A 26,993-nucleotide genomic window follows, 5' to 3' on the forward strand; every position below is an offset into this window, starting at 1 on the left:
ATGTTGTGATGTGAAGGCACCGAGCCATGCCGCACAAGCAGCTACACGTCCGTCTTCCACTGCTGGAGGAATAGATGGAGTGGTATGCGAAGTTCAAAGCTGCACGCACCTCTTTGCTGGCATACATTCTTCCACCCCAATGACCGGTCCGGACACATCGTCCTGTCCAAAATTTATAATCCTAAACCCTGACCTTTCAACTCCGTTCTGAAAATATCTAAATTTTTAGAAAGTTTGCTAAAGGCAGTAGGTTGATTTTCTTGATTTATCTGGTCTTTAAGTTCTTGAAAGCTGAACTCCCAGGCAAACTAAATGTGAAGTACATGCGAAGGGTGTGCAGGAGTATTGTCATAGTGGAGAAGTCACTTGTCAGGCCAGAGTTGTGGTCTTTTCCTCCAGATTCTTTTCAGAATTTACAAGCAACACTGTTGGTTGACCGTTGTACCCTGTTCTATGAACTTGTAGTGAACTATCCCTTTGTGATGGAAAAACACCAGCATGAGCATACAAAGGTTCACACTTTGTCCTTTCCTGCGTCTGTCCTTTACGTTTTTTGGCTGCTCACTTACTTCATCACTGACATCCCCCTCCTTTAACCACTTGCCTACCGGGCATTTTCACCCCCTTCCCGCCCAGGGCAATTTTCAGCTTTCAGCGCTGACACAATTTGAATGACAATTGTGCGGTCATGCAACACTTTTTGTGGTGTTTAATCACCACCGGGGTTTTCTTTTTTTTTTTTTTTTGCTAAGTAAATGGAAAAAAGATCCAAAATTTATAAAAAAAATTACTTTTTTTTTTTTTTTTTTTTTTTTTAAGTTTATTATAAACTTTTGCAGACAGGTAATTTTTCGGCTGCACTACACTGATGGGCACTGATTGGCGGCACTGGTGGGGAATGATGAGGCTGCACTAATAGGCGACATTGATGAGGCGGTACTGGTGGGCACTGAATGGCAGCACTGGTGGGCACTGTTGGGGCTGCACTAATAATCAGTGTAAATGTCCCTTTCATACAAGCCAGTTATCGGCTCCCCTTTCCTCACGCTGTCGGCTTGACGAAAAGAATGCTGATCACTAGCTTGTGTTTACATCGTGATCAGCTGTGATTGGACACACAGCTGATTACATGGTAACTTTGAATGGCTTTTTACCCCGATCTGTGATCAGCTGGGTCCAGAGGACACAGTGATCACAGAGCACGACAGCCAGAACTGGCCAGCCACGCTGTAGCCGTCATTCGGTTATAGCGCAGTCGGCAAATGGTCCAACTGCCTATGCCATTCAAAAACCTTCTTCATGCAATGTTCACCGTAAGCCTGTTGTAACGCTAAAGTTTCACTCACACTTTTGCAAATTTTCTTGCAAAATTTGATATTTACCTTTTTTTTTTTTTCTTGGTGTCAAAAATGATAAATGCTGATAGCAGTGGAACAAAGCAGTAGACAGAAATGACACTTAATTGATTTACTTAAATTGGAGAGCACAGCATCTGGTGCAACTGTGCATAGAAACAAATTGGCTTCCAGGTTTTATTGTCAAAGCTTAACTGAACAAGTACCAGATTTTATGTGCTCTTTATTAAGACAAGTACACACTATATAGGTGATGTGCTTTGTTCATATTTCATGTCCGAGGTTTACAACCACTTTAAATTCCCATATTATGCTTTGTTCACCTAGATACTGCTGGATTTGTTGAATCCCATGCTGGAAGAGAATCTGAGACTGATTGCTGAGAGGGAAGAAGGTCCTCCCAAACTGAAGTGCCTCAAGTGCAAAACTGAATTCACCCAGCAAGACGATAGCGGCGTTGTCTTCAGTGCTGAAGGAGAGGGGCAAACGCAGGACAATAATCAATTGGGTAATGATAGGACCGCTATGCATCTGCTCACATCATTCAACCCGCTGGTTGAACGGAAAACACTGTATCATCTTTAGGCTGTATAGGCCAAGTCATTCATTCACAGCCCTCTAAAGGGGAAACTACAAGTCCCGGGTAGCCTTTGTGGCTGTCAGCTTGTAGTTTCAATGACCTACCATGGTGCTGTTGAGCGCTGTGATAGTTCATTCATTCATTGCTGTCAGAGTGTATCGGCTTGCCCATATGAGGTACGAGCAAGCGGATGAACTGATTTGATAGCAGTGGGAGCCAATGGCTTCTGCTGCTATCCAATGAGGACCCAAGACACCGGCTGGAGCTGCTGGGCTCGTCCCCGTCGCTAGAAAGACCGCGTTCAGGTAAGTAAAAGGGGGGCAGCTGCAGCACAGGAGGTTTTTCACCTTGATGCATTAAGGTGAAAAACCCTGAGGGTTTACAACCCCTTTAAGCAATATGAGCTACAGTAGCTCTTTTTTTTCTATCGGACTACACGGTCCAGCCTTCGCTCCCCGAGGGCATCAAGGCGCCTTGGCTGCCCACGACCCTGTCACCGGTTTGCAAGTTTTTCTTTCCTTGGACTGGTTTTGGTAGGTCCTAAACCACTGCAGACCAGGAACATCCCATAAGAACTGGAGTTTTGGAATTGCTCTGATCCAGTTGTCTAGATATTAAAATGTGTCCCTTGTCAAAGTGTCTCAAATCCTTACACTTGCCCATTTTTCCTGCTTTCAACACATCAATGTCAAGGACAACATGCTCACTTGTTACCTAAAATATCCCACCCACCTTCAGATGCCATTGTAATGAGATAATCAGTTATTTACTTTACCTTTCAGTGGTATTGCTATGGCTGATCGGTGTAGACCAGGGGTAGGAAAACTGGGGCCCTCCAGCTGTTGCAGACCTACAAGTCCCATCATGCCTCTGGAGTAATTGTAACTGCCAGCCTTGAAAAGCCTCATGGGAAATGTAGTTCCACAACAGCTGGAGGGCCCCAGGTTGCCTACCCATGGTGTAGACTTTTCACCAGGCGCACCGCACAGTTGCCAGAAGAACAGGAAGACATCATGTGGCAGAAAATGCAGAATAATTTCAAATTAAGTCTTAAAGGATAAGCTCACCCTTAAAATAAATGCACATATTTTTGCAAGTAAAAAAAATGTGAAGTTATTTTATTTTTTTTTCTGGACCTGCAGAGCATTGCACCCGCGATCAGCAGATCGTAAGTGCAATGTAATGCCCCGTACACACGATCAGACTTCCCGCCAACAAAACCGTGGATTTTTGTTTGAAGGTTGTTGGCTCAAACTTGTCTTGCATACACACGGTCACACAAATGTTGGCCAACAATTCCGAACATGGGAACGCGGTGACGTGCGACGAGCCGAGAAAAAGGAAGTTCAATAGCCAGTGTGGCTCCTGCTTGATTCCGAGCATGCGTTAACTTTTGTGCGACTGACTTTTGTACACACTATCGGAATTTCTCACAACAAAGTTTTGTTGGCGGAAAATTTGAGAACCTGCTAAGAAACATTTGTTGGCGGAAAGTCTGACAGCAAATGTCCAATGGAGCATACACACGGTCGGACTTTCCGACAACAAGCTCACATCCAACATTTCCCATCGGAAAATCCGACCGAGTGTACGCGGCATTAGGCTCCTGCAGAATCTCAGTATAGCCGTCTGCCTGTAACCTCCCGTATGGGCAGACCGTTACTGGAGAGCAGGCAGATCAACAAGAGTGCTCACCAGCGCCCTCGCAATTCATTGGCAACTGCAAGCTTTCTGCCACAGTGGGAAACCGTAGTTGTAGTTCATTCGTTCATTCATTCACAGATTTGTTGTGAATGAATGACGCAGCTGTGTTTTTTTTTTTTTTTTTTTTTTTTTTTTTTATTATTATTATTATTGTGACAACGGGTGTAGGTGACGATTCCCCCGCCCGCTGTCACAGGGTGCAGGCAGGTGATCTTTTGTAACACGTTACACCCTAAATTTTGGTTGTAGCATGTTACCAAAAGTGAACTTATCCTTTCATTTAAAAAATATGCATGAGGACCGGAAGATAAGAGGACACGGAGGTTTGGATCCTGGAGTTCAGATTTAACAAATGTTATTCATTGATGCTTCATTGTACAAAGAAAGTTTGTTCCGTTCTGAGTTCATCTGGTGAACCAGCAATTATTATTGATAGCAATCATCCACTAAATAATACTGTACTCTGTGATCTTTACATTTCTTATCTTCTATCCCTGCGTAGTATAATTACGATGGTTCCGGCTTTCTATCACATGTGTCTATGGATCCACCTTTGTGAAAAGTAACATAATCTATTTATCTACAGGCTTGGAAATTACAGGTTTATATGAGACTGGCTGCATTGTTCTCTTGTGTCTCTACAGATCATACCGAATGCCCTTCGTGCGGGAGTTTCCACGTCATCCTGGCCCCGGTAGACCAGACCAGCACGCCAACACAATCCTCTCCCAGTGATTCACCACCAGAGGGCGCTGAGAACAGGGGGAAAAAGCTCTTCCTCGCTGGAGATCAAAGAGACAGTTCAGAAACGAGCAGCTGTCTGGGTCGCAGCGACAGCATATCGAACGGCACACCCACCTCAGATGCCAACGTTACCGGCCTAACTGGAAGTTATAGATCTTCCAATGCGACCCCTCCGGTTAGACACAATAGCATGGTGCTCCAGGACAACTGGCAAGTTAGTCCAAGTAAGTTAAAAAAAAAAAAAAAAAACAAGCCAAGTGGGGGGAGTTTGGGACTTTAAATGAGGCACAATATTTGTGCCTCCATCCTGGGTTCAAGTACATAAGAAGGGAATGCGGGACTTTAAATGAGGCAATTGACTTGTTAAAAAAAACGAAAACTTTATAGGGGTTTGTATATTATTGTGGGCTTGTAAAGCAATGCTAGAGCAGTACAGATGAGGATGGTGTAGTATCCCATCGCACACATAAAATAATTGTAATAAGTCGTACTCCTGTCTCTGATCCAGCGCAACTATCTATTTCATATTCGGCACTCGCAGGATCTACTAGAGCAGGCATGTGAAGCATTCACATCGTAAAACACCCGAAAAACACCCAACAAGCAAAATCCCATTCATTTCAATGGCACCTGTTCATATCTGAGCGTTTTGTCACCTAAAGCAAAACGCCTGAAGCTGAAAAGTACATGAGCTTCTTTTTGAGCAGATTACAGGCGTTTTTCTGTTTTTTTTTTTTTTTTACATTGTTGATCTTTTGACCTGTACAAAACGCTACAAAATCACTTCAAAATGCGCGACTTTCTGTCTGAAAACGAAACGTTCAGGTGTGAATGCAGCCTAAGTGATTACAGAAAAAGATGACAGCAGTTTGTGAGCTGAACCCAGTCAATATAACCTTTAAAGGGGTTGTAAAGTTTTTTTTATTTTTATTTTTTTTTTTAAATAACAAACATGTTATACTTACCTCCTTTTGTGCAAGGATTTTGCTCAAAGCGGCCCCTGATCCTCCTCTTCTGAGGTTCCCTCACGGCACTCATGGCTCCTCCTCTTCCTGAGTGCCCCCACAGAGAGACACTTTCCATTGGGTTACCCATTCGGGCGCGCTCCTGAGTCCTGCTGCTGCGTCTATTGACACAGACTGCAGGACTCAGCCCCGTCCCCTGACGTCCGTGTCACTGAATTTGATTGACAGCAGCAGGAGCCAATGTCTCCTGCTGCTATCAATCTATCCAGTAAGGACCCGAGACAGCGGCTGGAGCTGCTTTGCTCGTCCCCGTTGCTGGAACGATCGGGGTCATGTAAGTAAAAGGGGGGTCTTTGGGGGCTGCTGCAGGAGGTTTTTCACCTTAATGCATAGAATGCATTAAGGTGAAAAACCTCAAAGGTTTACAATCCCTTTAAAGTTAGTGTCACTAAATCCACATCATATAGAACTACTAATGAATGGTGTATTACACACTGTTCATACTCACTCACTATGAGATTCGTTTTCTGTATTCTGTAAAAAAAACCTGGTTGATCCTGCTGCTCTCGATCCCCCTCTTCTGTCCATGTCCCCAAATCAGCTAGGGAATTTGCAGAGCTGAGTTGGTAACTCTGTACATGCTCAGTTTTCAGTGAGTTTCTTTGCTGAGCATTTCCTCCCTATCACATCTGAGCAACCCATGTGACTATAGAGTCACACATGTGGGCGTATACACAGTGGTAAATGCCAGCCCACTCCCTCTCTCCTCCTCCTCCTCCATGCCCACTAACCAGCTAAACACAATGGGGTAGAATATTACATGTAGATTGCTGGAGGCTTCATCTCCCTCTTATTCTAAGACACAGGCTGGAGGGGTGTGACACAGCTTATGACTGGCAGAAATCTGCCCACCCCATGTTTATTGCTAAAACATAATAAATATTTTATTTCAATTATATATTTGTATGACAATTTAAAACTATCTAAATATATAAATTTTTTTCTTTTTACTCTCTCTATTTCAAGGCTGTTTTTTATTTTTTTTTGAACATGTGACCAGCAGCAGAGGACTAGAAGCTCCTCCTGCTATTTCCCTGCAGACAGGCTTGGGAGAGATCTGGGTCATGTGACAACTGTATATCGATTAGGAACATTTTTTTTTTTTAATTTAAATAATTAGTGTCATCATCTATATACAGAAAATTAAACTGTGTGTGTTTAGTATCCCTTTACGTCTGCTTATATTTTGCATTCCTTAGTTCTTCCCTTTTCCTCTCATTTAGATGCCAATGAGAAGTTTTTAATAAAGCCTTTCCCTTTTCAATGCATATTTTATTTTAGACTCATCACTGGGTCTGAGTGCTTCTCCATGCAATGCAGACAAATGTTGGCTGGTGGGAGGGGCCTTCAGGATGCTGTACATGGCTTCTTGAAAACATCTCAGTACCCAGAACCTTCAGCTCCGATGCAAGTGGTGGGCTGACTCTTGGGAGGGGTTATGAAAGTATCAAAATGCTTTGATTGGTGAATGTCAACTAGAGGAATGCAAGTCCCTTCCCAGTGTTCATTCGCATGCAGAATGCCCACATGTAATACTGAGCCTCCATATTTGAAAAAGAAATGAAATCCATTGGATGGGCCAGGGACACTTAGGCTAAGGAAGAAAAGGGTTAGATGATGCTGGACTTCCAGCAGCCAGGAAATGAGGTGGCCTCTAGCTGACTAGCTGCATATTCTAATGCACATTGTGGAAGCTCACAGTGTGCAGTGAAATTAGAGTAAGCCATTTCAGTACTGGAGAGGAGCCAGTACACATGTGCAAGACTGGAGGGAAGGCCGGAGGTTAGCTTTGACATTACAGAAACTGCAACTTACAATATTAAAGTAGCAAAACTTGTTTTAAAAAATATATATATCAAAGTTCAGGATGCACTTGGCTAAAAAACGAAACGGACAGTTGTGTTTTTTTTATATTTAAATTAACCACTTCCCGCCCGCCATATCACAAAATGACGTCCGGAAGGTGGTTCTGTTATCCTGACTGGGCGTCATATGACGTCCAGCTGGATAAGCCGCAATCTCGCAAAGCTATCGGTAATGTGTCAGTCTGACACACCGCATCTCCAATCGAGGTAAAGAACCTATGACGTAGGCTCTTTACCACGTGATCAGCTGTGTCCAATCACAGCTGATCACGGTGTAAACAAGAAAAGCCATGTATCTGCATTTCCTCCACTCGCACTGACAGGCGTGAGTAGAGGAGAGAGCCGACCGGCTGCTCTCCTGACAGGGGAGGCCTGCACTGATTGATTATCGGTGCAGCCCCCCGAGAATGCCCACCCATGACCACCAGGTAAGCCCTCTAGAGCCCACCAGGGATGCCAATCAATGCCCATTAGGGATGGCACTCTGTGCCCATCAGTGTTGCCTGCCAGTGCCTCCTGATAAGTGCTGCCTATCAGTGCCATCTATCAGTGCTGTCTATGAGTGCCACCTGAGTGCCCATCAGTGCTGCATGTAAGTGCCTCATCAGTGCCCGTCAGTGAAGGAGATAACTTACTTATTTACAAAGTTTGGAAACAAGTTTTGTAGCGCAAAAAATAAAAACCCCAGTGGTGGTCAAATACCACCAAAAGAAAGCTCTATTTGTAGGGAAAAAAATGATAAAATTTTGTTTGGGTACAGCGTCGCATGGCCGCGCAATTGTCATTCAAAATGTAATTGCGCTGATAATTGTTCTGGGCAGGAAGGTGTATAAGTGCCCTGTATTGAAGTGGTTAACCACTTGAGCCCCGGACCATTATGCTGCCTAAGGACCAGAGGTCTTTTTCCAATTTGGCACTGCGTCGCTTTAACTGCTAATTGCGCGGTCATGCAATGCTGTACCCAAACGAAATTTGCGTCCTTTTCTTCCCACAAATAGAGCTTTCTTTTGATGGTATTTGATCACCTCTGCGGTTTTTATTTTTTGCGCTATAAACGGAAAAAGACCGAAAATTTTGAAAAAAAATGATATTTTCTACTTTTTGTTATAAAAAAAATCCAATAAACTAAATTTTAGTCATACATTTAGGCCAAAATGTATTCGGCCACATGTCTTTGGTAAAAAAAATGTCAATAAGCGTATATTTATTGGTTTGCGCAAAAGTTATAGCGTCTACAAACTAGGGTACATTTTCTGGAATTTACACAGCTTTTAGTTTATGACTGCCTATGTCATTTCTTGAGGTGCTAAAATGGGAGGGCAGTACAAAACCCCCCCAAATGACCCCATTTTGGAAAGTAGACACCCCAAGGAAATTGCTGAGAGGCATGTTGAACCCATTGAATATTTATTTTTTTTGTCCCAAGTGATTGAAAAATGACAAAAAAAAAAAATTTACAAAAAGTCGTCACTAAATGATATATTGCTCACACAGGCCATGGGCCTATGTGGAATTGCACCCCAAAATACATTTAGCTGCTTCTCCTGAGTATGGGGATACCACATGTGTGGGACTTTTTGGGAGCCTAGCCGCGTACGGGGCCCCGAAAACCAATCACCGCCTTCAGGATTTCTAAGGGTGTAAATTTTTGCTTTCACTCTTCACTGCCTATCACAGTTTCGGAGGCCATGGAATGCCCAGGTGGCACAAAACCCCCCAAAATGACCCCATTTTGGAAAGTAGACACCCCAAGCTATTTGCTGAGAGGCATATTGAGTCCATGGAATATTTTATATTTTGACACAAGTTGCGGGAAAGTGACACTTTTTTTTTTTTTTTTTTCATAAAGTTGTCACTAAATGATATATTGCTCACACAGGCCATGGGCATATGTGGAATTGCACCCCAAAATACATTTAGCTGCTTCTCCTGAGTATGGGGATACCACATGTGTGGGACTTTTTGGGAGCCTAGCCGCGTACGGGGCCCCGAAATCCAATCACCGCCTTCAGGATTTCTAAGGGTGAAAATTTTTGATTTCACTCTTTACTGCCTATCACAGTTTCGGAGGCCATGGAATGCCCAGGTGGCACAAAACCCCCCCAAATGACCCCATTTTGGAAAGTAGACACCCCAAGCTATTTGCTGAGAGGCATGGTGAGTATTTTGCAGCTCTCATTTGTTTTTGAAAATGAAGAAAGACAAGAAAAAACATTTTTTTTTTTCTTTTTTCAATTTTCAAAACTTTGTGACAAAAAGTGAGGTCTGCAAAATACTCACTATACCTCTCAGCAAATAGCTTGGGGTGTCTACTTTCCAAAATGGGGTCATTTGGGGGGGTTTTGTGCCACCTGGGCTTTCCATGGCCTCCGAAACTGTGATAGGCAGTGAAGAGTGAAATCAAAAATTCACGCCCTTAGAAAGCCTGAAGGCGGTGCTTGGTTTTCAGGGTCCCGTACGCGGCTAGGCTCCCAAAAAGTCTCACACATGTGGTATCCCCGTACTCAGGAGAAGCAGCAGAATGTATTTTGGGGTGTAATTTCACATATTTCCATGGCATGTTTGAGCAATATATCATTTAGTGACAACTTTGTGCAAAAAAAAAAAAAAAAATTTGTCTCTTTCCCGCAACTTGTGTCGCAATATAAAATATTCCATGGACTCGACATGCCTCTCAGCAAATAGCTTGGGGTGTCTACTTTCCAAAATGGGGTCATTTGGGGGGGTTTTGAACTGTCCTGGCATTTTATGCACAACATTTAGAAGCTTATGTCACACATCACCCACTCTTCTAACCACTTGAAGACAAAGCCCTTTCTGACACTTATTGTTTACATGAAAAAGTTTTTTTTTTTTGCAAAAAAATTACTTTGAACCCCCAAACATTATATATTTTTTTAAAGCAAATGCCCTACAGATTAAAATGGTGGGTGTTTCATTTTTTTTTTTCACACAGTAATTGCGCAGCGATTTTTCAAACGCATTTTTTGGGGAAAAAACACACTTTTTTTAATTTTAATGCACTAAAACACGCTATATTGCCCAAATGTTTGATGAAATAAAAAAGATGATCTTAGGCCGAGTACATGGATACCAAACATGACATGCTTTAAAATTGCGCACAAACGTGCAGTGGCAACAAAATAAATACATGTTTAAAAGCCTTCAAAAGCCTTTACAGGTTACCACTTTAGATTTACAGAGGAGGTCTACTGGAAAAATTACTGCACTCGATCTGACCTTCGCGGTGATACCTCACATGCATGGTGCAATTGCTGTTTATGTTTGACGACAGACCGCCGCTTGCGTTCGTCTTAGCGCGAGAGCAGGGGGCGACAGGGGTGTTTTTTTTTTTTTTTTTTTTTCTTTATTATTTTTTTGCTTTTTTAATCTTACTTTTAAACTGTTCCTTTCATATTTTTTTTTTAATCATTTTTATTGTTATCTCGGGGAATGTAAATATCCCCTATGATAGCAATAGGTAGTGACAGGTACTCTTTTTTGAAAAAATTGTGGTCTATTAGACCCTAGATCTCTCCTCTGCCCTCAAAGCATCTGACCACACCAAGATCGGTGTGATAAAATGCTTCCCCAATTTCCCAATGGCGCTATTTACATCCGGCGAAATCTAAGTCATGAAATACTCGTAGCTTCCGGTTTCTTAGGCCATAGAGATGTTTGGAGCCACTCTGGTCTCTGATCAGCTCTATGGTCAGCTGGCTGAATCACCGGCTGCATTCTCAGGTTCCCTGTTGAGACAGGAGAGCCAGAGAAAAACACGGAAGACGGTGGGGGGGGGGGGGGGGGGGCATTCCCTCCCACGGCTTGTAAAAGCAGTCTAGAGGCTAATTAGCCGCTAGGATTGCTTTTACATGAAAGCCGACCGCTGGCTGAAAAGAATGATACCAAGATGATACCTAAACCTGCAGGCATCATTCTGGTATAACCACTCAAAGTCGTGAATGGCGTACCTGAAGACAAAAAAATGGTTAACAATGGTTAACAATAAAGCACAGTAAAGTGTAAATAATTACACACCTGAAAAACAAACATGATAAAACATAATAACAATAACAATAAAACATTGCAGAATAGAATACAGTAAAAAAGAGCAGAACAATAGAGAGAGAGAATAGAGAGAGAGAGAACAATAAAACAACAACTATTTTTTTTTATTTCATATTTTTTTTTTTTTTTACACTTTTTTTTTGTAACTAACTTTTATAACTGTAACCGGTTCCAGGTTCGGGTCTCTCAAAATGCGATGGCATCTTGGGAGACCCTGTGAAAGTGTGCCTAGTCTGTGCAATGCTGTACCCTACGCTAATACTCAACTAGTGAATGGTAGCGTTCAAAACATTCACCAATGCAAAGACCAGGATTGTCAGGACAGGAGGGACAGTAATAGCGGGTGTCACGCCTATATCTTACTGCAGAAACAACATCTTTTTTGGGGGGTTCGTTGGGTAGGGGTACTCGGGAGGACATAAAAATGCCTCTCATGCAGCCGACTGCATTTGGTTGGGGATGTGAATGGGGGAAGTACGGGCGCTGCAGAAGCGGTGGGTTCCCAATTAGGATTGGCGAATGCAGCAGGAAGGGCATTATGGGCACGACGGGCCTGTGTTTGTCTTTTTGGTGGCAGCGGGACACTACTTGTGCTTGCCACCTCACCAGCTTCAACTGCACTTATGGGACTCGCCACGTCACCACGTGTTACTGCAGTGCTGGTTTGACTACGACCGGGGTGTACTAGGCCGCTGGCGCTTGCCAGTTCACCAAAACGCTACCAAAAAACGTTAGCGATCGCAGGGATCAGGCCTGACTCTGCGAACGCTGCAGTTATGCGTTTAGTGTTTTGTAAGTGTCAGTGATCGATCGATACTGCACTTGGGTGGGCTGGGCCGGGCGGAGGGGCAAAACGCAGGTGCTAGCAGGTATCTGGGCTGATCCCGCTAACACTGCGTTTTTGGGAACCCTAAACTGCTGGTGACGCTAGTATAGATCTGATCGGATCAGATATTGATGCGATCAGATACTATACCACTAAGGGAGGTGTACGGTGCGTGCGTGGGTGTTAGCGGTACTGGCGCTAATCTGACGCTGCCTGGGGCTGGTGCTTGCCAGTTCACCAAAACGCTACAAAAAAAACTGTTAGCGATCGCAGGGATCAGGCCTGACTCTGCGAACGCTGCAGTTATGCGTTTAGTGTTTTGTAAGTGTCAGTGATCGATCGATACTGCACTTGGGTGGGCTGGGCTGGGCCGGGCGGAGGGGCAAAACGCAGGTGCTAGCAGGTATCTGGGCTGATTCCGCTAACACTGCGTTTTTGGGAACCCTAAACTGCTGGGGACGCTAGTATAGATCTGATCGGATCAGATATTGATCCGTTCAGATACTATACCACTAAGGGAGGCGTATGCTGCGTGCGTGGGTGTTAGCGGTACTGGCGCTAACCTGACGCCTGGGGCTGGTGCTTGCCAGTTCACCAAAATGCTACCAAAAAAACTGTTAGCGATCGCAGGGATCAGGCCTGACTCTGCGAACGCTGCAGTTATGCGTTTAGTGTTTTGTAAGTGACAGTGATCGATCGATACTGCACTTGGGTGGGCTGGGCGGAGGCACAAAACGCAGGTGCTAGCAGGTATCTGGGCTGATCCCGCTAACACTGCGTTTTTGGGAACCCTAAACTGCTGGGGACGCTAGTATAGATCTGATCGGATCAGATATTGATCCGATCAGATACTATACCACTAAGGGAGGCGTATGCTGCATGCGTGGGTGTTAGCGGTACTGGCGCTAATCTGACGCTGCCTGGGGCGACGCATATCACCGCCGGGCGATCAGGGGGCTAAACCTTTATTCGGTAATAAACGGCGGGTGCCCTGACACTATAAAAAATAAACAAACTAACCAGCGTCACCCATAACAGTTATACGGTGATCAGTGGTGAAAGGGTTAACTAGGGGGCAATCAAGGGGTTAAAACATTTATTAGGTAGTATATGGGGGTCCCTGTCGCTATAAAACGCTGACGGCGAACCTAAATATTTACCTCACTAACTAGCGTCACCAGCGACACCAATACAGCGATCAGAAAAATGATCGCTTAGTGACACTGGTGACAGGGGGTGATCAAGGGGTTAAAACTTTATTAGGGGGGGTTAGGGGGGTACCCTAGACCTAAAGGGGGGTAATACTCACTGTCCCAACACTGTAACTGTCACAAACTGACACTATGCAGTAATCAGAAAAAAAAAAAAAAAAAACTGCTGGTGTCAGTTTGTGACAGGGGGGGGGTGATTGGGGGGGGATCGGGGTGTTTTGTGTGCCTGGCATGTTCTACTGTGTGTGTGTGTGTGTGTTGGTGCACTCACATAGATGTCTTCTCTCCTCGGGCCGGAACGGAAAATACCGACCCGAGGGGAGATGACATCACTTCCTTTGCTGCTGTTTAGCATACAGCAGCAAAGGAGTGTTCTCATTGGCCGGCGGCGATCGCGAGGGGGGGGCCACGAACGGATGGTCTCCCCCTCATCACCGATCGCCGCTGGACAAAAGACGACCGCCTCGGGCACCGGGGGGGGGTCCGATCGGACCCCCCACCCGCGGAAGGCAAATCACGTATATGTACGTGATTTTGCCTGTCCGTGCCACTTTGCCGACGTACATCGGCGTGAGGCGGTCGTCAAGTGGTTAAATTAATGTGGCTGCCATTTTTGCACTGAAGTCAATGGGACGCAGCATGCCATTATCGGCACTTTTTTTTTTTTTTTTTTTCTATCATCAAGATGCTGATAACCCTATTTTCGGCCGATAATGTTCAGCAGCTGATATATCTGTGCATCCCTAGTTAAAACCCCAGTCAAGTTTTTTTTTTGCCGTCTGTGTCCCCTTGGGGTGAATTTCCTTTACTTCCTGTCCCATAGCCAGAACAGGAAGTGAGAGAAAATCTCTCTGAAGTAACAGTCACTGGAACTAGTGTGCCCGTAGGAAGGTTTCCCCTCCTATTACTGCTCTGATTTTGCCTTTTAGTTACACTTTAAATTCTTGAGAAAGCGTCATTATAAGATTTTATGAAGTAACAACCAACTAAGGGCTGCAAAGACAGAATAAGAGGGCCGTGTGTGCCCCAAATACACCAGTTCGACGCTCCTTCACTGGAGAAATCTGCGGCGTGCTAAGCAAATTTTCTGCGGACTGCATGAGAAGATACTTTAGGGATTCCGGAATGCCCCAAATATTGGAACTTTAGTCAAAAAATTAAGTCACTTCAGGCTGGCTCCCCTAAACAGCCGGTAAATAAGTGCCTATACTGTTTAAAATCCAGTAATACAATGTCTCATCCTGCTCTGCACATGCTCAGTTGCTCTTGATCGGCCTCTGTGCTGAAAATGTAGAGGCCGATCTGCTGACAGCCTAAAGACTTACTGCTGCTCTGGAGCTCTAGGCTGCAGAAAAATGGCAGCCTCCAGCAAGAAGCAACAAGAAGAATGCTGGAGGCAGTTTTACAGCACACACTATCTTTGGTAGCATAATTATTAATGGGAAATGGATGTTTCTTGCTAAAAGAACATTATTTTTTTTAATCAAGTTATTATGGGTAAAGTTCCACTTTAAGTTTAAATCCACATCCGCCTGAGGACTGTGCAGCTAATCATACGTTTTAGTGACTGCTGAAGCTGGAACAGTTCATGTATACCAGTCTAGTGTGTTTGGGTTTCTCCCACCAGGTGATATCTCTTGTCCAAACATATTTCAGTGTATTATATTATTATTATTATAGTTAACTAGGCAAGAGGAGATTTTTAATTGGTTGTGGTGGTTTTATGTATTTTGTATTATTATGCATATCTATCTATCTATCTAGTATCTATCTGTCTGTCTGTCTGTGTATGTATGTATATATGTGTGTGTGTGTATATACACACACACACACACACACACACACACACAGATAGATAGATAGACATATATATATATATATATATATATATATATATATATATATATATATGTCTATGTGTCTCTATCTATATATACACAATGTATATTAAAAGTCTACACACCCTTGTTAAAATGTCACCCCTTATAAATCATTTTAGAACTTTTTCCACCTTTTTAATGTGATCTGTAAACTGTACAACTCAGTTGAACAATAAACTGAAATCTTATAGGTGGAGGGAAGTAAAAATTAAAAAAAATATGGTTGCATAAGTGTGCACACCCTTAAACTAATACTTTGTTGAAGCACCTTTTGATTTTATTACAACACTCAGTCTTTTGGGGTATGAGTCTATCAGCATGGCACATCTTGACTTGGCAATATTTGTTCACTCTTCTTTGCAAAAACACTCCAAATTTTTTGTTGATTTGGATGTATGTTTTGTGTCGTTGTCATGCTGAAAGATGAAGTTCCCCTTCATGTTCAGCTTTCTAGCAGAAGCCTGAAGGTTTTGTGCCAATATTGACTGGTATTCAGAACTGTTCATAATTCCCTCTACCTTGACTAAGGCCCCTGTTCCAACTGAAAAAAAAACATCCCCAAAAAGCATGATGCTGCCACCACCATGCTTCACTGTGGGTATGGTGTTTTTTTGGTGATGTGCAGTGTTGTTTTTGTGCCAAACCTATCTTTTGGAATTATGGCCAAAATATTCAACCTTGGTTTCATCAGACCATAACACATTTTCCCACATGCTTTTTGGGTGACTTCAGATGTGTTTTTTCAGATATGTAGCCGGGCTTGGATGTTTTTCTCGGTAAGAAAGGGCTTCCGTCTTGCCACTCTACCCCATAGCCCAGGCATATGAAGAATACGGAATATTTTAGCATGTACCACACAGCCAGTACTTGCCAGATATTCCTGCAGCTCCTTTAATGTTTCTGTAGGCCTCTTGGCAGCCACCCTGACCAGTTTTCTACTCTTCTTTTCATCAATTTTGGAGGATGTCCAGGTCTTGATAATGTCACCGTTGTGCCATATTTTCTCCACTTGATGATGACTCTTCACTGTGTTCCATGGTATATCTAATGCCTTGGACATTCTTTTGTACCCTTCCCCTGACTGATACTTTTTAACAATGAGATCCTCTGCTGCTTTGGAAGCTCTCTGTGGACCATGGCTTTTGCTGTCAGATGCGACTAAGAAAATGTCAGGAAAGACCTCCTAGAATAGCTGAACTATATTTGGGGTTAATCAGAAGCACTTTAAATGATGGGAGGTGTGTACTGACTCCTATGTAACATGAGTGAATGTGATTGCTTAATTCTGAACACGGCTACATCCCCAGTTATAAGAGGGTGTGCACACTTATGCAACCACATTATTTTAGTTTTTTATTTTAACTCCCCCTAAAAGATTCCAGTTTGTTTTTTCAATTGAGTTTTACAGTTTATAGATCACATTAAAAGTGGAAAAAGTTCTGAAATGATTTATCCTTGTCATCTTTTTACATCATAGAAACCTGACGTTTTAACAGGGATGTGTAAACTACAATGTGTGTGTATATATTTGTGTCTGTTTTAATGTCATTATTGCTAATCTGGTGCATCTTGCTTGCTTGGGACGATGGTGATATTGTATTTATTGTTGTGCCCGATACTTTCTCACTTCCCTGTGTGTCTCTCCAGCCTCTGTCAGCCCACATCAGATTCTGGATTTCCGGCTAGTGGATCACCGTCTAAAGTTGTATCTTGATATGGAGATCTTAGGCGGGGATATGGAGGAATTCCAATGTTATATGAAGGTGAGACCTTGTTTCGGGGAGGTAAGGTCCGGTTCTGCACAGCTTTTAGGCTGGCCATACAGTATGCAATTTTTCTTTTGTTTAACCGCTTAAGGACCAGGCCTGTTATTTTTTTTTTTTTTTGCTAGAAAAATACTTCGAACCCCCAAACATTATATAATTTTTTTTCTAACACCCTAGAGAATAAAATGGCGGTCGTTGCAATATTTTCTGTGACACATCGGTCTTACAAGCACACTTTTTTTTGGAAAAAATACACTTTCATAAATAAGACATAATAAATAAGACAACAGTAAAGTTAGTCCAATTTTTTTTTTTATATTGTGAAAGGTGATGTTACTCCGAGTAAATTGATACCCAACATGTCACACTTCAAAATTGCGCCTGCTCGTGGAATGGCGACAAACTTTTACCTAGGAGGTCTAGGGCTAGAATTATTGCTCTCGCTCTAACGATTGTGGTGATACCTCACATGTGTGGTTTGAACACCGTTTACATATGCGGGCGCTACTCACGTATGCGTTCGCTTCTGCACGCGAGCTCGGCAAGATGGGGCACGTTAAAAAATAATTTTTTTGGTTTTTTTCTTATTTATTTTACTTTTTAGTTTTACACTGTTCTTTAAAAAAAAAAAAGATTGTGTCACTTTTATTCCTATTACAAGGTATAAAAAAAATCCCTTGTAATAGAAAAAAAGCATGACAGGACCTCCTGAATATGAGATCAGGGGGGGGGGGGGTCAAAAAGACCTCAGATTGCATGCTTGCATTCGTCTAGCTTGGTGCATTGTAAGCATATCTCGAGGGGCCGCTGAGAAAGCTGACAATAACTGTACTCTTTGCTACTACAGTGATTGCAGCGATCGTCTGGGTCCTGTTCTGAGCAGTTGCCCCACTGACCACAAGGGGTTGATCACTTGGCACCGTCACCATTTATAGAATGCCTTACATTTTTAAAAAATGAATACAGGCATTCTCTGATTGGATGTGGTGGAGAGGAGGGGCAATGTTGTTACATCTTTGGAACAGGACCTGGAGGATTGCAGCTATTGCTGTAGTAGTGCTGACTACAGTTATTGTCCGCTTCCCCCAGTGGACCCTCAGGTGTGAGATTTGCCACGCTGGTTTGCAAACTTTTCCCATCTTTCTACTCTTAAAGTGTTACTAAACCCAGGACCATGCATTCACTAGATTTGGTCTCCCACAGTACACAGAACATGGAAATGCAATTATTTTAGTAAATATAAACTGCTAAATACCTTTTCTCATCAGCAGTATATAGCAGTCTTGTGACCTCTATCAGTATCTGGTTAAAGCTTTTAGGAGGAGTTTTCATTCTCCTGACTGTCCTATGAGGCTGCAAGACCCCTGACCCTCTGTCTGGACAGTGCTGATTGGCCCTGTGCCGATCACATGCACCCTCCCAAGAAAAAAAAAAAAAAACTCTAGCAATACACATCAAACTGAGCATGTGCAGAGTGCCTTCTAGGACTCTGTAATATCAGGAGATGGATTGGGGACAGTGGAATAAGGGGAGGATCAGAGAAGCCAGGATCAAACAGCTTTTTAACACAATACAGAGGATTAACCGATAATTCTCCCACTCTACAAGACTCTGGTCCGGCCGCACCTGGAGTATGCTGTCCAGTTCTGGGCACCAGTCCTCAGGAGGGATGTACTGGAAATGAAGCGAGTACAAAGAAGGGCAACAAAGCTAATAAAGGGTCTGGAGGATATTAGTTATGAGGAAAGGTTTCGAGCACTGAACTTATTCTCTCTGGAGAAGAGACGCTTGAGAGAGGATATGATTTCAATATAAAAATACCGTACTGGTGGCCCCACAATAGGGATAAAACTTTTTCGCAGAAGAGAGTTTAATAAGACTCGTGGCCACTCATTAAAATTAGAAGAAAAGAGGTTTAACCTTAAACTACGTAGAGGGTTCTTTACTGTAAGAGCGGCAAGGATGTGGAATTCCCTTCCACAGGCGGTGGTCTCAGCAGGGGGCAGCGATAGTTTCAAGAAACTATTAGATAAGCACCTAAATGAACGCAACATACAGGGATATACAATGTAGTACTGACACATAATCACACACATAGATTGGACTTGATGGACTTGTGTCTTTTTTCAACCTCGCCTACTATGTAATTATGTAACCCCTTAGGTTCCACAGTGAGTATAACAAGCATGCTTTACTGCAGACTGATTTTACTGTTGTGGGTTTAGTAACACTTTTAAGTTGGCATTTGGAGTTGTCTGACTGCACCTCTCTTCACTCTCTCTTCACTATCTCTTTGCTTGAACATGTACGCTGGGGTAAGCTAGGTGTACATGTTTATGTATAATCTGGCCAATAGACCTTCTTCTGATCATACGGATCAGGCCTGTTCAGTCTTATTTCCTCATCTGTCTTTGGGCTCTTTATACTACTGAGTGATTAGTTGTGGTTTTTCTCTTTCATTTAACCCATCGTTATTCATCTTCCTGTCTGGCTTAGGTGCCTGTTGTTCGTTTTGGGAAAGAGGGGGCGTTTTGGGCTCTTGTAGTGGTTTCCAACCGAAAAATATACTTTCTGGAGATAACCGGAGAAACCAGGTACCTTACTGAGTCGGCATGGTGGAATGTTGTCCCTATTTATGGTGCTGATTATCTAACGGGTTGACACTTCTATGTATTTTAACAGCGGCCCTCCCTCTGATTGGCTGCGTTCCGGAGAGGAACAGAGCCTGACTTCTTTCACCCACCTGCACATCGGACTGCAGAAACAGACCTTACATCTAGGATTTGGCACCCCAGGGGCGGCCTACACCCTGCTGACCAGGAACTGCCATTTCAGCACAACATTCGCACAGAACGTTCTAGGTAAAGACAGCCAGGAAATTCTTTTTGTCTTTAGCTTAAATCCTTTAAAAAAGTGATGATGATGGAAGCCGAGACGCACAGAGCAAATTTAGCTGCACCCTTATTAAAGCAGACCTTGCACTGGCCAGAGTGGATCCCCAGTTCACACTGATGCAATGCAGGAAAGACATCGATGGGTTGCCCACATCGCACCACATAGCAATCTAACTGTGTTCATGCAATCTGCTGTGGTCATCAATTAGGCCCCAGTTCACACTGTCACACCGCATGCAATCGTGTGGTGCAGTTTGAGCGCAGCATTTTGTGTGGCTCGAGTCGCACCACATCTGCACAAAAAAGTTGCAGGCACCTTTTTTTTCTCTCTTTTTATTTTTTTTTTTTTGCCGCACTGGAATCGGATCGCATGGGCGTTCATACCCAATGCGATCCAATTCAGGCAAACGCAATACGTTCTGCGACCTGTTTTTGGTATGCCATTAACTTTTATCCTCGGTTCCACTGATGCAATGTGGGAAATGCACAGGAATCGCTGTGCTTCCTGCAACACATGCGCATTACCATCGCACTGTGTTCTTGCGATCTGCTGCAGGTGTCAGTTAAGACCCCAAAAGTAGGTTGCAGAACGCAAGTGTGTTTGTCTGAATCGGATCGCATGGGTATGAACACCCATGCGATCCGACTCCAGTGCGGCAAAAAAAAAAAAAAAGAAAATAAGATGCTGGCGACTCGGTTCACACTGGTACGATGCGGGAAACGCACAGAAATCGATGCGTTCTCCGCATAGCAATCGCACTGTGTTCCTTTTTTTTTTTTTTTTTCTCTTTTTTTATCCACTTCAGCGAAAGTTTTCCGAGAGACATTATTTCAACTTTATGTGTCAAACTTTATCTCTTCTCCTTTTTCACATCATTGTGGATTGTTTCCGTCACATCTTTATTATTTTTCCCTTCTAGGATATTCTTAAATAATTTTAAAAACCGACGACAAAACGCCTTCTATAATTATAAACCCTATTATTATCTTAATCTCTCTCAGTCCCTCTTATTTCCCCCCGCCCCCCCTCCCCTGTGTCTGGACCGTTCCTTTATGTTGTTTATTTATCCACTTGGCTCTGCACCTATTCTTTCTTTTATCCTATCTAAATAAATATCCGAGACTTTGTAGTTTTTCCAACTTTCCCATCTACTATTATCCTCTTTCTCTCCTCCTTCCATTTTGTAGTGATAATCTATTTCCTTTAGCCAGTTTCTAATGTCTGGTTTTCCACTTTTTAGCCAATTCTTGGGAATTAAGGCCTTGGCCGCATTCAGGTGGTTAGGTATTATTGATTTTCTATATTGTTTCTTAGGTTTATTGTAGATATGGAAGAGGCAAGTCCAAATATTTTGTTCTATTTCTTCTCCAGTTATTTCTTTTATGTTATTTAACACTTCCTTCCAGTACTCCATTATTATTGGGCATTCCCACCATATGTGTGTGATCGTTGCTATTTGGCCACATTTTCTCCAACACAAGGAGGTTCTATCTTGATGGAATCTGTGTATTCTTACTGGGGTCATATACCATCTTGATACTAGTTTATAATTCATTTCTATGGTCTTCATGTCCCAAGCCTTATTATATCCCATTTCTATCATTTTTTCCACTTTTTGGTTATCTATTTTTAAATTCATTTCTTTTTCCCATTGATTTATATATTCTGGTCTTTCTTGTGCTTCCAAATCTGTCAGTATACTATAAATTTTTGATGTTCCGTTTTTTAATGGTGTTTCATTGCTACATAGCTTTTCCAGTGCAGTTAATTTTGTTTCATCTCTCAGTGGGTGTGGTATTGTGCTTACTAGGTGCCTTAGTTGAGTATACTTCCATTCATTCATCTTCCATCCATTCTTTTCCTCTATTTCTACTCGTGTTCTTATTTTACCATTTCTAGTGATATCTTTCAGTTGTGGGTTACCTATTCCTTGGATTTCAAATATTTCCCTCCCAGGGGTGAAGAGATTCGATCCTGTGAGTGCTAATAGTGGTGAATTATATTTCCATTCATTCTTTAAGTGGATGGTGTCCCAAATTTTAAATACATTTTTTGTTATTTCGTGCGTGTCGGTGTCCAATATTCTATATTTCCGTGGAATCCAAATATTCTTATGTAGTGTGGCTCCACTTATTGTGTTTTCCATTTCCACCCATTTTTTTTCATTTTTCTCATTTGTCCACTCTAACATTCGTGTTAAAACTATGGCTTTATAGTACCTACTTATATCTGGAGCGGCAAGACCTCCATGCTCCTTTTTCTTTGTGATCAGCGTGTAATTAATTCTTGGTTTTTTATTAAGCCATATGTATTTTAGCAGGATTGTTTTAATTATTTTAAAAAAGCTCTGCGGGATTTTTACTGGTAACATCTGTAATCTGTAGTTTATTTTAGGTAATATCGTCATCTTAAACATATTTATTCTTCCAATCCATGAAAGTGGCTGTATTCTTAACTTTTTCATTTCTTCTTTGACCTCATTGATCAGTGGAATAAAGTTTGCCTGATAAATTTTTTCGACTCTAGGAGTTATTTTAATTCCAAGGTAATTTAGTTCTTTTACCCAAGTGAATGGGAATTCTTTTTGTAAAAACTGAACTTCCTTTTTCTCTAGACCTATGTTTAATATTTCCGTTTTTATTGGATTAATTTTGAAGTTTGACAGTTCTCCGTATTTTTTAATTTCTTTCAGTATGTTTGGGAGCGACACTCTTGGGTTGGATACGTACATCAAGATGTCGTCCGCGTAAGCAGCGATCTTATGCTCTTTTCCTCCTAGTTTCGCTCCTTCTACCTCTTTGTTATTGCGGAGTGTTGCTAATAGTGGTTCTAAAGCCAATACATATAATAGTGGAGACAGTGGACAGCCTTGCCGTGTTCCATTCTGCATCTTAATTTTTGGAGAGAGTCTACCGTTTACTTTTACGACTGCTGTCGGGCCATTATACAAATTTGTTATCCACTTCATCATTTTTGTCCCGATACCCAAATGCCGCAATGTATCCATCATGAAACCCCAGTCTACCCTGTCAAATGCTTTTTCTGCATCCAATGACAGGAATAGAACTGGGGTCTCATTCTGCACCTTCTTGTGCAACATCAATAATGATTTTAGGCTGTTGTCCCGCCCCTCTCTCCCCGGGACAAAACCAGTTTGGTCCGGGTTGATCCACAGTGGGATTAGTTTTTTTATCCTAGTGGCCAGGATCTTGGAGTACAGCTTCGTATCGGCGTTCAATAGGGCTATTGGCCTGTAGCTTGAGCAGTTAACTTTGTCTTTCCCTTCTTTTGGTAGTATTGTAATATGAGCTAATAACGATTCACTTCTTATTTCTTCATCTTCCCCTAGGGAATTCATATATTCTAATAGTTTTGGAGTCAGCTGTTCTTCAAATTTTTTATAGTATTTGACCGTAAACCCGTCTGGTCCTGGGCTTTTTCCTACGGGAGTTTCCTTTTAATGCCAGTTTTACCTCTTCATGCGTAATATTTTTTTCCAATTCTTCTAGTTGGTCTATTTTTAGTTTTGGTAAGTTTGCTTTTTTTAAATATTCTTGTATCTTCTTTGTTCTTGTATTCGCTTCTTTCCAACTTTCCTGTCCTTTTATTGCATAAAGGGAGCTGAAGTATTTTTGAAATGTTATCGCTATATCTGTAGTTTTATTTACCACTTCTCCTTTTTCATTTTTGATCTTCTCAATGTAATTCAAAGACTTCTTTTTTTTTACCAGATTTGCTAGGTATTTTCCTGGTTTATTACCCCATTTATATTTTTCTTGTACTACTCTGTTGTAGTCCTTCCTTTCTTCTTGTTCCATCTTTTAATTGCTCTCTCTTTTGAGATAGTAGGCTGAAGATTTTGTTGTTTACTTGATTTTTATATTTTCGTTCCAATTCATAAATTTCTTTAATTATTTGTTGCATGTTTGTTTTCCTTTCCTGTTTTTTTCTTGCCCCTATGACTATTAACTTGCCCCTAATAACAGATTTATGCGCCTCCCATATTGTTGCTTTCGATACCTCTGGTGTATCGTTTTCCTCAAAATATCTTTTAATTTCTTCTATGATGCTTTTTTCGGTCTCACTGTCTTCTAATAAAGTTTCGTTGATTCTCCATGGACCCCTTTCAAGGACTTCTCCTTTTATTTTCATTCTCAAGGTTACTGGGCTGTGATCTGAGGCGATTATTATGCCTATTTTTGTTTCTTCTATTTCTTCCAAGTTTCTATGTTCGACCATGATGTAATCCAATCTGGAGTAAATTTTGTGTACTGTTGAGTAGAATGTGTAGTCCTTTGTGCTGGGGTGCTGAATTCTCCAAGGGTCTATTAGTTGCTGTTCATATAATGTTCTTTTTAATTTCTTTAGTTGATTTACCTCTTTGTCCCTTACTCTTGAGGTACTGTCCATTTTATTATCCATGCTGAAGTTGAAGTCTCCAGCTAGTATTAATTTTCCTTGCTTGAATTCCATTAGTATTTTAATTATATCTATCAAATATTTTTTAGGGTTCTTATTAGGACAGTAGACATTGGCCAATGTATATTTTACCCCGTGTATAGTTCCTGTAATAAAAAGATATCGACCCTCCGGGTCTATTTTCCTTTGATCTATTAGAAAACGTACATTTTTCCCTATACCGATGGCTACTCCTTTGGCCCTTCTTATTGGCGAGTCTCCTTGATACCATGTTGGTATGTTTCTTGAATACATTTTGGCATTTGAGTTTTGGGTTATATGCGTCTCCTGTAGGAAAATTATTTCTGCTTTACTTTTTTCTAGTTCTCGGAGAATGATGTTTCTCTTCCCTGGGGAATTTAGTCCTCGGACATTGTAAGAGATTATTTTTATGCTGTTTACGTTTTCCATTCTTGTGCCTTTTCTTCCCCGCCCGTCCTCCGGCCCTCCCCCCCACGCGGTCCCCCTAGGTGACCGGATGGAGGGGACACCCAATCGCACTGTGTTCATGCAATCCACTGCAGGTGTCCATTAAAAGATAGCGACAACCCAAAATTTTGCTATTCCCCCCCCCCCCCCCCGCAACATAAAGGGTTACCTATAGAGGTGGAGGAGCTGGGCCGGCACAGACAGTAATTAGACACTCCCAGAGGAGGAAGGGGGCTATAAAATTGGGAGGGGCACGTTGGGAGGGGCTGTGCTGGGAATTTTCTGGACTAGTTAAATTCTCTAGTATTCTCACGTAAGTGAATAAAAATCATTTATGGAGAGGAAAAACGCTGCAAGTAAGCCTTTGAAAATACTTGATTTTATGTGCTTTTACCTGCAATGTTTTAAGTTGGTGACGGGGTCTCTTTAACACTCAGTGACGTACTAAAACTGGAGCGTGCTAAAATCTGGTGCAGCTGTCCATGGTAGCCAATCGGCTTCTAACTTTAGCCACTTCAGCCCCGGAAGAATTTACCCCCTTCCTGACCAGAGCACTTTTTGCGATTCGGCACTGCGTCGCTTTAACTGACAATTGTGCGGTCGTGCGACGTTGCACCCAAACAAAATTGACGTCCTTTTTTTCCCACAAATAGAGCTTTCTTTTGGTGGTATTTGATCACCTCTGTGGTTTTTATTTTTTGCGCTATAAACAAAAATAGAGCGACAATTTTGAAAAAAAACGCATTATTTTTTACTTTTTGCTATAATAAATATCCCCCAAAAATATATAAAAAACAATTCTTTTCCTTAGTTTAGTCCGATACGTATTCTTCTACATATTCTTGGTAAAAAAAAATTGCAATAAGCGATTATTGATCGGTTTGTGCAAAAGTTATAGCGTTTACAAAATAGGGGATAGTTTTTTTGGCATAGTTATTAATAATTTTTTTTTTTTAAATGGCGGCGATCAGCGATTTTTATCGTGACTGCGACATTATGGCGGACACATCGGACATTTTTGGCACATTTTTGGGACCATTGTCATTTATACAGCAATCAGTGCTATAAAAATGCATTGATTACTGTATAAATGACACTGGCAGTGAAGGGGTTAACCACTAGGGGGCGGGGAGGGGTTAAGTGTGTCCTAGGGAGTGATTACTAACTGTAGGGGGATGGGCTGTGAGTGTGACGTCACTGATCTCTGCTCCGATGACAGGGAGCAGAGATCGAGTGACATTTGTCACTAGGCAGAATGGGGAGATGCTGTTTACATCAGCATCTCCCCGTTCTTCCTCCCCGTGAGGCGATCGCGGGTATCCCCGCGGCGTTCGAGTCCGCGGGACCCGCGACCCGACTCGCAGAGCTTGCCGCGGGCGCGCGCGGGACCCGCTGGCTGCCTCTTAAAGGGCAACGTACAGGTATGTGATTTTGCCTGTACGAGCCCTTCTGCCGCAGTATATGTGCGTGAGGCGGTCGGCAAGCGGTTAGCTTGTTCATTTAAGCTTTGACAAAAAAAAACATGGAAGCTGATTGGTTTCTATGCAGAGCTAGACCAGATTTTGCGCTCTCCAGTTTTAGTAAATAACCCCCACATTGACCAGGTTATCAACTAGATCTCTTTTTAAATGCATGTCTAAAAAAAAAAAAAAAAAAAAAAAAAAACAGAAATGACTGAACATTCCTTCTAAACACCAGAAGAAATATGAATTGGTTTCTGAATTGCAGATTCTATGTGCGAGCTTCCCCCACGTTATCGCAAATCTCTGGACTACAGCGAAGAGGAAGAAGTCACACAGGGTCATCATCTTTGGTAAGTAAACTTTTCATATTGTCCAAACTTGTTGTCTACAGACAACCACACAAATTTTTAGAAGGATATCCTAGCCCAAGAAAAAAAAATAAAACTGCTATATTGCGCCTCACCAGTAGGGATGGGCTCAAACATCAGCTGTTTGTTCGTAGAACAAATGAACATATGGGGCGCTTGCGGCAAGTTTGCCCACCACGGAGCGCCCCATAATGCACTGCGAGATTGAAGTGCATTGACGGCTGCTGATTGGCCGAAGCATGCACCTGACCTGTGCTGTGAGCCATGATTGGCCAAAGGCAGGGTGCCTTTGGCCAATCATGGCTCAGGGGCTAAGTCCACGCCCCACACTATATAAGGCTGCTGCTTACACGGCG

At 42.3% G+C, this 26,993-nt stretch overlaps 1 protein-coding gene across 2 annotated transcripts in view; it reads left to right on the top strand.

Moving 5' to 3' along the window:
• The window catches only part of STK11IP (serine/threonine kinase 11 interacting protein), a 105,153-nt gene that overhangs the window by 53,961 nt on the left and 24,199 nt on the right, over window positions 1-26,993 (top strand). For both annotated transcript variants that reach the window (XM_073634267.1, XM_073634268.1), the window contains exons 17-22: window positions 1,683-1,863; window positions 4,284-4,607; window positions 16,906-17,021; window positions 19,521-19,618; window positions 19,707-19,885; window positions 26,535-26,619. In XM_073634267.1, coding sequence (XP_073490368.1) covers window positions 1,683-1,863; window positions 4,284-4,607; window positions 16,906-17,021; window positions 19,521-19,618; window positions 19,707-19,885; window positions 26,535-26,619 — 983 coding nt within the window. The remainder of the gene's footprint in view (window positions 1-1,682; window positions 1,864-4,283; window positions 4,608-16,905; window positions 17,022-19,520; window positions 19,619-19,706; window positions 19,886-26,534; window positions 26,620-26,993) is intronic.

The sequence above is a fragment of the Aquarana catesbeiana genome, linkage group LG06, assembly GCF_042186555.1.
Source record: "Aquarana catesbeiana isolate 2022-GZ linkage group LG06, ASM4218655v1, whole genome shotgun sequence".
NCBI lineage: Eukaryota > Metazoa > Chordata > Amphibia > Anura > Ranidae > Aquarana > Aquarana catesbeiana.